Genomic DNA, 13,105 nt, shown 5'->3' with positions numbered 1-13,105 from the left:
ATACTATCCCTGATTTCCCTAGATAGCCACGGTTGAGCCACCTTCTCTTTTTTATTTTTACGCCAGACAGGAATGTACAATTGTTGTAATTCATCCATGCGGTCTCTAAATGTCTGCCATTGCCCATCCACAGTCAACCCCCTAAGTATCATTCGCCAATCTATCCTAGCCAATTCACGCCTCATACCTTCAAAGTTACCCTTCTTTAAGTTCTGGACCATGGTCTCTGAATTAAGTGTTTCATTCTCCATCCTAATGCAGAATTCCACCATATTATGGTCACTCTTCCCCAAGGGGCCTCGCACAATGAGATTGCTAATTAATCCTCTCTCATTACACAACACCCAGTCTAAGATGGCCTCCCCCCCCCCTAGTTGGTTCCTCGACATATTGGTCTAGAAAAGCATCCCTTATGCACTCCAGGAAATCCTCCTCCACCGTATTGCTTCCAGTTTGGCTAGCCCAATCTATGTGCATATTAAAGTCACCCATTATAACTGCTGCACCTTTATTGCATGCACCCCTAATTTCCTGTTTGATGCCCTCCCCAACATCACTACTACTGTTTGGAGGTTTGTACACAACTCCCACTAACGTTTTTTGCCCTTTGGTGTTCTGCAGCTCTACCCATATAGATTCCACATCATCCAAGCTAATGTCTTTCCTAACTATTGCATTAACCTCCTCTTTAACCAGCAATGCTACCCCACCTCCTTTTCCTTTTATTCTATCCTTCCTGAATGTTGAATACCCCTGGATGTTGAGTTCCCAGCCCTGATCATCCTGGAGCCACGTCTCCGTAATCCCAATCACATCATATTTGTTAACATCTATTTGCACAGTTAATTCATCCACCTTATTGCGGATACTCCTTGCATTAAGACACAAAGCCTTCAGGCTTGTTTTTTTAACACCCTTTGTCCTTTTAGAATTTTGCTGTACAGTGGCCCTTTTTGTTCTTTGCCTTGGGTTTCTCTGCCCTCCACTTTTCCTCATCTCCTTTCTGTCTTTGGCTTTTGCCTCCTTTTTGTCTCCCTCGGTCTCCCAGCATTGGTTCCCATCCCCCTGCCATATTAGTTTAACTCCTCCCCAACAGCACTAGCAAACACTCCCCCTAGGACATTGGTTCTGGTCCTGCCCAGGTGCAGACCGTCCGGTTTGTACTGGTCCCACCTCCCCCAGAGCCGGTTCCAATGCCCCAGGAATTTGAATCCCTCCCTGCTGCACCACTGCTCAAGCCACGTATTCATCTGCGCTATCCTGCGATTCCTACTCAATCAAGCAAGGACAAGCCAATAGACAATAGTCAGTAAAAGATCATATGGAGAAGTACCAATTCTGAATAATGCTGTTCCACTTCTAAATTATGCGACCACATTACATTTCTTGTGAGGATGGAGCAGTAACTAAGCTATTCCCTTTATAGTGGTGTCTCCACAAAACAAAGACAGAAAATCCCTTCAATGGCCTGTCTTCTTGGAAAAAATACAGTGAAGCATGGCCTTAATCAGCATGTACTACAGTATGACAGGTTCCTTCGTTACTTTCTACCATTACAATGTCACTTTGTACCACTGTTGAACATCTCTGGCACTAGATTGCCATATAAAATTGATGCAGGCAACACACTAAAACCACTACAAAGGAGAATCTCAATAATCCAACATGGATCCTGAATGTGATATCCACACCACTCACCTGAAGGATTTTACAGGCACACAGTGAATCAACATCGGAGGCAACAAGCAATAATACCCTCTGAAAAAAAAACACAAAACACAAGTTCAGCATAACTCATTTTACAGGCTGTAGGATTTTGCGTTTTATAGTACACTTACATAGTTACTTAAATGTGACTCAGATTCAGTACCAAGTACTTGCAGTTTGCAAACTCACTTATTGCACACAGACATCTGCCAATATCATTGCACTGCTGAACATGTGTGAAAGAAACACACAGACTCTAGTACCTACCTCAAAAAAGTCCAATTAAATCCATTCCTCACAGCTGGCTGAGATTGGAACCCACGACCTGAATTCTTCGATGCGATAGCTCTAAACAGTATGCAATCTGGGACACAGGTTTGATTTTGTTCAGTGTACCTACCTGTACTGTCTCCTTACTCCCAGTATTAACTAGCCTGTAAAGATGCCCTACATCAACTAGGCTTGCATTCCCTGGAATATAGAAGGTTAAGGGCTGATTTGATTAAGATTTTTAGGATTTTGAAAGGAATTGATAGGGTAGAGAGAGAAACTTTTCCTACGGCAAATCCCAAAAATGAGTAAAAAAAACAAGTGCGTCTTTCATCACCCCTGACTGCCGTCCAATCCAGACAATAACTCATCATCATCATAGGCAGTCCCTCGGAATCGAGGAAGATTTGCTTCCACTCTTGAAGCGAGTTCTTTGTGGTTGAACAGTCCAATACGAGAGCCACAGACTCGGTCACAGGTGGGACAGATAATCGTTGAGGGAAGGGGTGGGTGGGACAGGTTTGTCGCACGCTCTTTCCGCTGCCTATGCTTGATTTCTGCATGCTCTTGGCGATGAGACTCCAGGTGCTCAGCGCCCTCCTGGATGCACTCTCTCCACTTAGGGCGGTCTTTGGCCAGGGACTCCCAGGTGTCAGTGGGGATGTCGCACTTTATCAGGGAGGCTTCGAGGGTGTCCTTGTAGCATTTCCGCTGCCCGCCTTTGGCTCGTTTGCCATGAAGGAGCTCCAAGTAGAGCACTTGCTTTGGGAGTCTTGTGTCTGGCATGCGAACTATGTGGCCTGCCCAGCGGAGCTGATCGAGTGTGATCAGTGCTTCAATGCCTGGACGAGGACGCTGATGTTGGTGTGCCTGTCCTCCCAGGGGATTAGTAGGATCTTGCGGAGACATCGTTGGTGGTATTTCTCCAGCAACTTGGTGTCACTTGTACATGGTCCATGCTAATGCATATGAGGAATCATGGTACACTAACATTTAGAAACTAGAAGTAATATTTTAATCAAAAATTAAATAAAGTAGTTAATAGCAAACAGGAGTAATGTTAGTAAGGGGCTTGCCAACAATGGAAGCACATTTCTCACTTCCCCCCAACCCATTGTCTCACCTTGAAGCTGATAAAAGTGAAGAAAGAGAATTTATGGCGTATATAAAATGGCATATTTATATCAGGTTACAACAGGTACAGGAGTGATGGAACTCTCTTGTCACCAGTCCAGTGTCCATGACATACAAAAAGAGAACACATATAAAAGGTTATAAAGGGAATCTTCCAACAAAGCTTAAAGAGCCATTATGGAAACAGTGTGTTGGATTGAGCAGAAAAACATTTAATAAATTAACTTCTAACCAGAGGGTATAGATTTAATAGCATGCATCAGCAGTTTTATGAAGGGTGGGAAAAATCAGTACAATAGTTTAGAACATACAATGTAAAAATATACAACTGACCCCAGCACTTTTTAAATGCCAGCATTATAGGGTTTGTCCAAACAGCAATTTCACACTTTGTCAAGGTCCTTTATTTTGAATGATTTGCACTCATGACTTTATGTGGAGTCGAAAGTGAAAATATGTCATTCAGCTCAAGTTGCTAATTGGCCATCCAGTTAAGGGAGAAAAGTGCCATTGGTGGCATTATCAGAATATAAAAACATTTACAGTTATTAAACCGAGAGAAACGGTTTGTATATATGATTCTGAATATGAAAGGCAGCAAAACATTGCAATACAGGGGGAAACCACCTTTATCCAGAAGCACCCCTCGTCCAGAACCATTCCCGGCCGCCGGGTTGTGCATGCGCCGAACGCCGACATGAACAAATTGAAGTCCTTCCTCACTGCCGACTCCTGCAATCGCTGGCCGGACCCCGCGATCCACCGCCACCCCCACATGGGGCCCAAGTTTCCACACGATAAAAAATGGCACCCCTCCGAGCTGGGCGCCCGTTTTTCGCGCCTAAAACGGCGCCCCCAAAAATAATAAATAGCGATTCTGGAGTGTTCTGCAGCTCCTTGTCTGCCTGGCGCGGCGCCCAGGGGGGCGGAGCCTACACTCGCGCCGATTTTGTAAGTGGGAGGGGACGGGTACTATTTAAATTAGTTTTTTTCCTGCCGGCAACGCTGCGCGTGCGCGTTGGAGCGTTCGCGCACGCGCAGTGTGAAAAAAACATTGACACTCGGCCATTTTTGTAGTTCTTTGTAGCCGTTGAATTTTTGAACATTTTTTTTAATAAAAGCACATTGACATCAGCACATGCAGCCTTCTCACTGTCTCCTCCTCCCCCCCGCGGGAAGAACGGGCACCCCCCCCCACCCCGTGGGAAAGAACGGGCGCCTCCTACCCTCCCCCCCCACGGGAAAGAACGGGCGCCTCCTCCCCCACCCCGCGGGAAAGAGCGGGCGCCTCCTCTCCCCCCCTGCGGGAAATAACGGGCGCCTCAGGCTGACTGCAGCATTCTCCGTGCCTGAAACACTTTCACACAGGTAGGAAGATGGTTTATTTAATCTTTTCTTTGCTTATAAATGTTTATTCAGGTTGGATTTATTTGTATAATATTTGGAGAAGTATAAATAAGGATTTATCGTAGAATTTAATGACTTCCCTTCCCTTCCCTTTCCCCCCACCTCGTTCTGGACGCCTAATTTGTAACCTGCGCCTGATTTTTTAATGTGTAGAACAGGTTTTTTCAGTTCTACAAAAATCTTCACTTGCTCCATTCTAACTTAGTTTGGAGTAAGTTTTCACTGTGGAAACTTTGAAATCAGGCATCAGTGGCCGGACACGCCCCCTTTTGAAGAAAAAATTCTGTTTCAAAGTGGAACTGTTCTACCTGACTAGAACTGCAGAAAAAAAAAATGTGGAGAATTGCGATTTCTAAGATAGTCCGTTCTCCACCAGTTGCTCCTAAAAATCAGGCGCAAATCATGTGGAAACTTGGGCCCATGATCTCTCTGCCACACTCTTAGCCCCAAGCCAGCCAGCCCCAATATCCCCCTTGCTCAGTACCTGTACCACCCAATTTAACGTGACCACCCCTCGTCCATAAAAATCCCTTATCCAGAACAGGCCAGGTCCTAAGGGTTCCGGATAAGGGAGGTTCAACCTGTATTTCATTTGATGAGTGTTTTATTACATTTGGTTTATCCTATGTTATTGCTGTTTACCCTGTTATTGCTGTCATAATCAACTAGATTGTATCCAAAAGTCCCAAATAGAAGGCAACCAGAGGCAAGTCAAAACCTGTGCAGTGATCCTTCCATCATTCATTTTCTAGGGACACAGGGCTAGATTTTCCTCAACCCCTTTTTTCGCCGCACTCAGCCGAGATACGCTGACATTGTGCGCTCTAAACGGCGCCAAAAAACTTAGAGTATTCTGGCCCCTCTGACGAGTGTCCCGGGTCTAGGCGCGGCGTCCATGGTGAAGTGGGGGGTGGAGCTACAGCCCCGAGCTGAAAACACTGCCAGCAGCTGTCCCATGCGTAGTGGAGTCTGTGCGCATGCTCCTCGTCCTCCCAGTGTGTCCTGCAAGCTGTCAACAGGACCCGATGCATGTCGCCCCTATCCCTGGCCGAAGGGATGCCCCGATGTTCGCCTTCCCTATCCCTGGCCGAATGGCCTCCAGCACCAGCCCGCAAGCAACTTGTTTCTGGCGATATGAGCCCCTGAAAGGAGCATGCGGTTTGCCAAGAAGCACAACAAGAAAGGAACGGGGAAGGTTGAAGACAAAAAATAAAAAGGAACAACCGTCTTGAGCTAACATCTACGGTCCTTGAGAATGGCAGCCGTGTGATATAATGTATTCCAAATTGTTTATTTTGAATAAAACCCAAGTGGTTGGAACTTTAAAAAAAAACCTGTTTCAGGCATAAAGGTAGAACTTCTATTTTTTTTTTAATTTGATATTGATTGATTGCTTATTACTTTTTGTGCATTGTTTAGTGCTTTGTAAGTCTTGGTGCAGATCCTCAGCTTCTTTCTATTTTTTTTATTTGTTATTGAATGCTTATTTTTGTGCTTTGTAAGTCTTGGTGCTTTAAATGTACTAACCTGCGCCGATTTTTTAACTGCCCTCACGACCTCTCCGTGGTCAGCTTGTCCATGAGACCCACTTCCTGCTCCTTTGACCCTATTCCCTCCAAAATGCTGACCACACAATTTCATTTTCTGGCTCCCATGTTAACGGTTCACTCTCATCAGGTACTGTCCCTCTCTCCCTCAAATCTGCCGTCATCGCTCCTCTCTTCAAAAAAAAAACAACCCTTGACCACTCTGTCCTTGCAAACTACCACCCCATCTTCAACCTCCCTATCCTCTCCAAAGTTCTTGAACTTGCTGTCGCCTCCCAAATCCGTGTCCATCTTGCCCGCAATTCCACGTTTCAATCCCTCCAATCAGGTTTCCGCGCCTGCCACATTACCGAAACGGCTCTCATCAAAGTCGCAAATGACATCCGTTGTGACTGCGACAAAGGTAAACTATCCCTCCTCATCCTTCTTGACTTGTCTGCAGCCTTTGATACGGTTGACCACTCCATCCTCCTCACCATTGTCCAGCGGGACTGCACTCGCCTGGATCCATCCTTATCTATCTAATCGTAGCCAGAGAATCATCTGAAATGGCTTCTCTTCCCGTCCCCACATAGTTACCTCTGGCGTCCCCCAAAGATTTATGCTTGGCCCCCTCCTATTTCTCATCTACATGTTGTCCCTGAGCAATATCATCCAAGAAAACAGCATCAGTTTCCACATGTATGTTGGTGACACCCAACTCTACCTCACCACCATGTCTGTCGAACCCTCCACGGTCTCTAAATTGTCAGAATGCTTGTCCGCCATCCAGTTCTGGGTGAGCAGAAATTTTCTCCAATTAAATAATGGGAAGACCGAAGCCATTGTTTTCGGTCCCCGAAACTGACTCCATTCTTCTCCCTAACATCGGTCTGAAGCTGAACCACACTGTTTGCAAACTTGGTGTCATATTTGACCCTGAATCGAGCTTCCGACCACATATTCACGGCATAACTAAGATCGCCTATTTCCACCCGGGTAACATTATCCGTCTTCGCCCTCGCCTCAGCTCATTCACTACTAAAACCCTCATCTATGCCTTCATTACAACAGTGACTACATTTCAAAAAGTACTTCATTGGCTGTAAAGCACTTTAAGATGTTTGGTAGTCGTGAAAAGCGCTATATAAATGAAGTCAGCCTTTGTTACCTCTGGACTTGACTATTCCAATGCACTCCTGGCTAGCCTCCCACATTCTACCCTACGTAAACTTGAGGTCACCCAAAACTTGGCTGCCAGTGTCCTAACTCGCACCAAGTCCCGTTCACCCTGTGCTCGCTGACCTAAATTGACTCCTGGTTAAGCAACACATCGATTTGAGAATTCTCATCCTTGTTTTCGAGTCCCTCCATGGCCTCGCCCCTCCCCATCTCTGTAATCTTCTTCAGCCCCACAAACCCCCACCCACGATATCTGCACTCCACTAATTCTGCCCTTTTGAGCATCCCCGACTATAATCACTCAACCATTGGTGGCCATGCCTTCTGTTGCCTCGGCCCCAAGCGCTGGAATTCCCTGCCTAAACCTATCCATCTCTCTTTCCTCCTTTAAGACGCTCTTTAAAACCTTCCGCTGTGGCCTTTGGTCACCTGCCCTAATTTCTCCTTATGTGGCTCGGTGTCAATTTTTTTGTCTTATAAGACTCCTGTGAAGCATCTTGGGACGTTTCACTACATTAAAGTCACTATATAAATACAAGTTCTTGATGTTTAGTTCAAGAGCTGTCTATTTGATTTACTTGGCTAAATAAAAGAGGGAGGATAGCAGGCCAAAAGGTACTACAGTGCTAGACATACAGGGCTAAAAATTCGCCGACCTTGCGACCGTTTTTTGGCGAAAAATCGGTCGGCGGAGAATTCAGAGACGTCCTGTGGCGGCGGTTTTTAAGTACCGCTGGGGAGTGGACCAATGCCATGCAAGACTCAAAATATTGCTTTCGCCAAAATTTGGCTCAGCGCACACCCATATTTAGCACGAAAAATACCGGCAGGTAAAAAGCTGCGTTACAGCCCTTGGAGTAGCAGTAAGTATGAAGACCTGCAAAAAAGATGTTAAAAGTTTTTATTTATTAATTCATTTTCAGCAATTTGATAGTTAAATGTCTTGTGAATGTTTTGTGATTTTTTTATTTTTTGCAATCTTGTTTTTGGTGTTTTTTCCCCCCTCCCAACACCTCGCTCGCAGCGGTATCAGCCTCGGAGTAGTTGCAGAAAATTTGCAGTTTGCGCCACGAATCCTCGTGCAACGCCGATTTGTACCGCTACGCAAATTTGAAACTTGAATTTTAGGCATTGTGGCGGTATTATTGGCGAGAAAATACCACTTTCGCCAAAAAACAAATTTCTAGCTCGCAAGGTTAAATCAAGGCAAAAAATACAATTGTAATTAGTGGCCTAATTGCATCAATAATTCTAACAGCAGTTGCAGGGAAATGATTTCTACTGAATTGTCCATAGGTTGAATGTTTTAAAGGGTCTTGGGTGACACTGTTACATTCCAACCCAGTGACACTACTGCCTACAATGCATGATCTCCAGTCAGTTTGTCACTATTATGTATCTGCGCAGCATTTGTAAAGCACAAAATAAGGTAACAAGGGATGATTGAGGCTCACTGATGAGGGCTTATGTATCTCTATTTATTGGGATGACATTTCCAGTCAGTCAAACTTCCCCTTTAAAGTGTAGTTCTCTTAGTGGCATTCATGCATGTGTGCCATGGAGAATCATAGAATGGTAACAGCACAGGAGGCCATTCAGTCCACTGAACCTGTGCTGGCGCTCAGCTAGTCCCACTCCCCTGCCGAACCTCAACTAGTCCCACTCCCCCACCCTGTCCCTGTACCCCTCCAAGTTTTTTCCTTCAGGTACTTATCCAATTTCCTTTTGAAAGCCACAACTGAATCTGCTTCCACCACCCTTTCAGACAGCGCATTCCAGATCCTAACCACTCACTGCATAAAAAAGTTTTTCCTCAAGTCACCTTTGGTTCTTCTACCAACCACCTTAAATGTGTCCTCTGGTTTTCGACCCTTCCACCAATGGGAATAGTTTCTCCCTATCTACTCTGTCTAGACCCCTCAGATCTTGAACACCTCTATCAAATCTCCTTTCAACCTACTCTGCTCTAAGGAGAACAACCCCAGGTTCATCATAACTTCCTCAATTTATGAAGCCCCAGGATCCTAGTTGCTTTTTAAAAAAATTGCTTTCTCTACCTGCCCTGCCACCTTCAACGATTTGTGCTCATATACCCCCAGGTCTCTCTGTTCATGCACCCACTTTAGAATTGTACTACCCTTTAGTTTATATTGCCTCTCCCCATTCTTCCAACAAAAATGTATCACTTCTCACTTTTCTGCATTAAATTTAATCTGCCACGTGTTCGCCCATTCCACCAGCCTGTTTATGTCTTGAAGTCTGTAACTATCCTTTTCGCTCTTCACTATACTTCCAAGTTTTGTTTCATCTGCAAATTTTGAAATTGTGCCCTGTACACCCAAATCTAAATCATTGTCAATTACCGACCCCTGGGGAACACCACTGTACACCTTCCTCTAGTCCGAAAAACACAAAGTACAACATCCCCACCGACACCTGGGAGTCCCTGGCCAAAGACCGCCCTAAATGGAGGAAGAGCATCCGGGAGGGCGCTGAGCACCTCGAGTCTCGTCGCCGAGAGCATGCAGAAAATAAGCGCAGGCAGCAGAAGGAGCGTGCGGCAAACCAGACTCCCCACCCACCCTTTCCTCCAACGACTATCTGTCCCACCTGTGACAGAGACTGTAATTCCCGTATTGAACTGTTCAGTCACCTGAGAACTCACTTTTGGAGAGGAAGCAAGTCTTCCTCGATTTCAAGGGACTACTTATGATGATGATGGTGTTTCCTGTCACTCAGCCAATTTCCTATCCATGCTGCTACTGTCCATTTTACTCCATGGACTGCAACCTTGTTGGCTAGCCTATTATGTGGCACTTTATTAAACGCCTTTTGGAAGTCCATGTACACCACATCAACCCTCCCTGTTACCTCATCAAAAACTCAATCAAGTTAGTTAAGCACGATTTGCCTTTAACAAATCCGTGCTGGCTTTCCTTAATTAATCCACACTTGTCCGAGTGACTGTTAATTTTGTCCCAGATTATCGTTTCTGAAAGCTTCCTCATTATCGAGGTTAAACTGATTGGCCTGCCGTTGCTGGGTTTATCCTCAAAGGTGTAACATTTGCAATTCTCCAGTTCTCTGGCACCAGTCCTGTATCCAAGGATTTGAAAATTATGGCCAGTACCTCTGTAATTTCCACTTTTACTTCCCTCAGCATCCCAGCAGATCCTGGTGACTTATCCACTTTAAGTACGGTCAGCCTTTTGAGCACCTCCTCCTTATCAATTGTTATCTCATCCAGTATCTCAACTCCCTCCTTTTTCACTATGACTACAGTGTTACAGTTGTCAAAATATCTGGTCCAGGTTTTGGAATACACAACCATATTTTTCAATGATGACTGAAGCAGGTGTCACACAATTGCTCTCCAATTATATCTGCATGGGTTCAATACAAAAATAGAAAATCTGATAATTCAGATCATCAATTTCAAAACATGAACTCTTCCTGAAACAAGTGTACTGTCCAGAGCTGAATCTCCATTCATGTTGTTGTGTTTGTGTGGTGCTGTTTTGTGTTATAGGCAATCTCCTATGCCATTGCACAGTTCCCTAGGGAGCTCCCCTGTCAAATCAACTTTACCCTGCCATCCGATAACTACCCACCCTCAACCTCCGCCCTCCCACTGTCTAAACTCCCCCTAGCCCTAACAGACCCCAATAGCAGGTGCATAAATCCCTGCCTTAAACCCCTAACCCTGCGAATCCAAAATCCGGGCCTAACTCAGGCCTCGCCCCAAGCCACCCATCGGAGACGACTCGGACATCTGTGACTCCTGCAGCATCGACCCGGACCTTTCTCCCCGCCCCCCCCGACGACCACCACCTCCTCCTCCTCCGACGTCGTTCCAGCTGCTCCACCCGATTTCCCGATGGCGCCCGGCGAGCTAGGTGAGCATCCGGCCAGGCCCCCAGCAGCGTTCGAACCTCTACAACGGCGACCAGTCGTTCAGGGCCCCAGCGGCGACCAGAACCCCCTCTCCTCCACGACGACGTTTTGGCCTTTCCCTTCCTTCAGAGACGACTGGGCCTCTACTTCCCCTCGAATGACCTGGCCTCTTAGGACTGGTAAGCCTCATAGCTGTGACCTCCCACCCTGAACCCCAGTGGGCCACTGACCCTCCCAATGCCTGCCCCCAACCAAGCCCTGAACCACCTACCATCAAGAGCGCTACTCAGCGCAGAGCCTGCGGCCAACATCTCGCCGCAGGCAACTAGATCCATACAGCAGTGCCTGGTCTCCAGTCGTCTTGGACCCTCTTGCCACTGGACCAAGTCCTTGCTCAGCTAAGCCCATGTGGTAGCCGGTGTGCAATGGCCACCCCACGTTAAAAGAACTCACGCCCAGACATCTTCCACTCTGTTAACATGAAGGTCGGGACCTGGAACGTCAGGACCCTCATGGACAACACCAACAGCGACAGGCCAGAACGCCGCACCGCCATAGTTGCCCGGGAACTTAGCATAGTCCGCATGCCAGACACGAGATTCCCAAAGCATGCGCTCTACTTGGAACTCCTTCACAGCAAACGAGCCAAAGGAGGGCAGCGGAAACATTATAAGGACACCCTCCTAGCCTCCCTGATAAAGTGCAACATCCCCACCAACACCTGGGCGTCCCTAGCCAAAGACCGCCCTAAGTGGAGGAAGTGCATCCGGGAGGGCGCTGAGCACCTCGAGTCTCGTCGTCAAGAGCGTGCGGAAATCAAGCGCAGGCAGCGGAAAGAGCGTGCGGCAATCCAGTCCCACCCTCCCCTTCCCTCGACGACTGTCTGTTCCACCTGTGACAGAGACGGTGGTTCTCGTATTGGACTGTACAGCCAACTAAGAACTTATGCTAAGAGTGGAAGCACGTCTTCCTCGATTCCGAGGGACTGTTTATGATGATGATGGATGATGTGTTTTAGTTTAGGGGAATCCGGCAGAATTTACTTTCAGGATTAAGGATTTTTTTTTAAAAACCAAAAAAAAAAGCACGAGGATAGAGGGGTTTACCTCTGCCATGGTAGCTACCAAAGTAAACACCAGCAAAGGATTGGGTACATAAACAAAGATCTTCGGCGAATTATTGACAACTTTTATTTATATAGCGCCTTAACGTAGTAAAACGTCCCAAGGCGCTTCACAGCAGGGTTTTGAGACAAAACAGATAAATTTGATGACAAAATCTTAGTTTAGTTCGTTTAAAATGTGAACTATTTTAATCTTTGTCATTCCAAAATTGATGGCAGTTCCTTATTGTAAATGGCCTGACTCTATCCCTTCTGCTAAATATAAACATATATATGTGAGAGTGACAGCTCAACACGATGCAAACACATTAAACCCCAAGCACTATTGTCTCAATCGGTCGAAAGCTGCCCAGCGCGTGAGCCCAATTTCCAGTGTCAACAACCTCAGGCCGCGGCGGGTTATTGTCTCAGACCCCGGGCCTGGACGCCAGCCGCAGCCCGCCGGCTTGACCCCGGTATGCCGCAGCTCCTTACCTGGTTTACTATCACATCATAGAATTCCTTCCGCAAATCCGACACGAACATGTTGCGTGGTGTGGTGTGGCGGACGGCCTGTGCTCCCCCTCGCTCCACAGCCCCCGATTCCCGGCAACAACCCGCTCCTTCAACACCTCCACCCTGACTCAAACTTGGCGCCAAGCGGCCCACGGAGCGCAGCAGCTGATTGGCCGGAAGCGCAGCTTCTACCCATTAATTGGACACGACGTTCGCAAGCCTGCCTGCTTGATTGGGCGGAAAACCTGCGCCTTACACGTCGATTGGGCAGAAAGTACAGGGTCGCCCTTTCCTCCCCTTCGATTGGACAGAAAGTTCAAACCTTGTTCCTTGATTGGACGGAAGACACAAAGAAACAAATGATCTA

At 46.7% G+C, this 13,105-nt stretch overlaps 1 protein-coding gene across 1 annotated transcript in view; it reads right to left on the bottom strand.

Moving 5' to 3' along the window:
- The window catches only part of cdc45 (CDC45 cell division cycle 45 homolog (S. cerevisiae)), a 29,598-nt gene extending 16,726 nt beyond the window's left edge, over positions 1–12,872 (bottom strand). Inside the window, exons 1-2 of the mRNA XM_070886287.1 lie at positions 12,718–12,872; positions 1,699–1,758 (exon numbers count right to left, since the gene is read on the bottom strand). Coding sequence (XP_070742388.1) covers positions 1,699–1,758; positions 12,718–12,768 — 111 coding nt within the window. The 5' untranslated portion in view covers positions 12,769–12,872. The remainder of the gene's footprint in view (positions 1–1,698; positions 1,759–12,717) is intronic.
- Positions 12,873–13,105: the final 233 nt, after the last annotated feature.

This window comes from Pristiophorus japonicus, chromosome 8 (assembly GCF_044704955.1).
Source record: "Pristiophorus japonicus isolate sPriJap1 chromosome 8, sPriJap1.hap1, whole genome shotgun sequence".
NCBI classification, from domain to species: domain Eukaryota; kingdom Metazoa; phylum Chordata; class Chondrichthyes; family Pristiophoridae; genus Pristiophorus; species Pristiophorus japonicus.
Note: the sequence above shows the minus strand (reverse complement) of the source record. Positions and strands in the feature narration are given on the sequence as shown.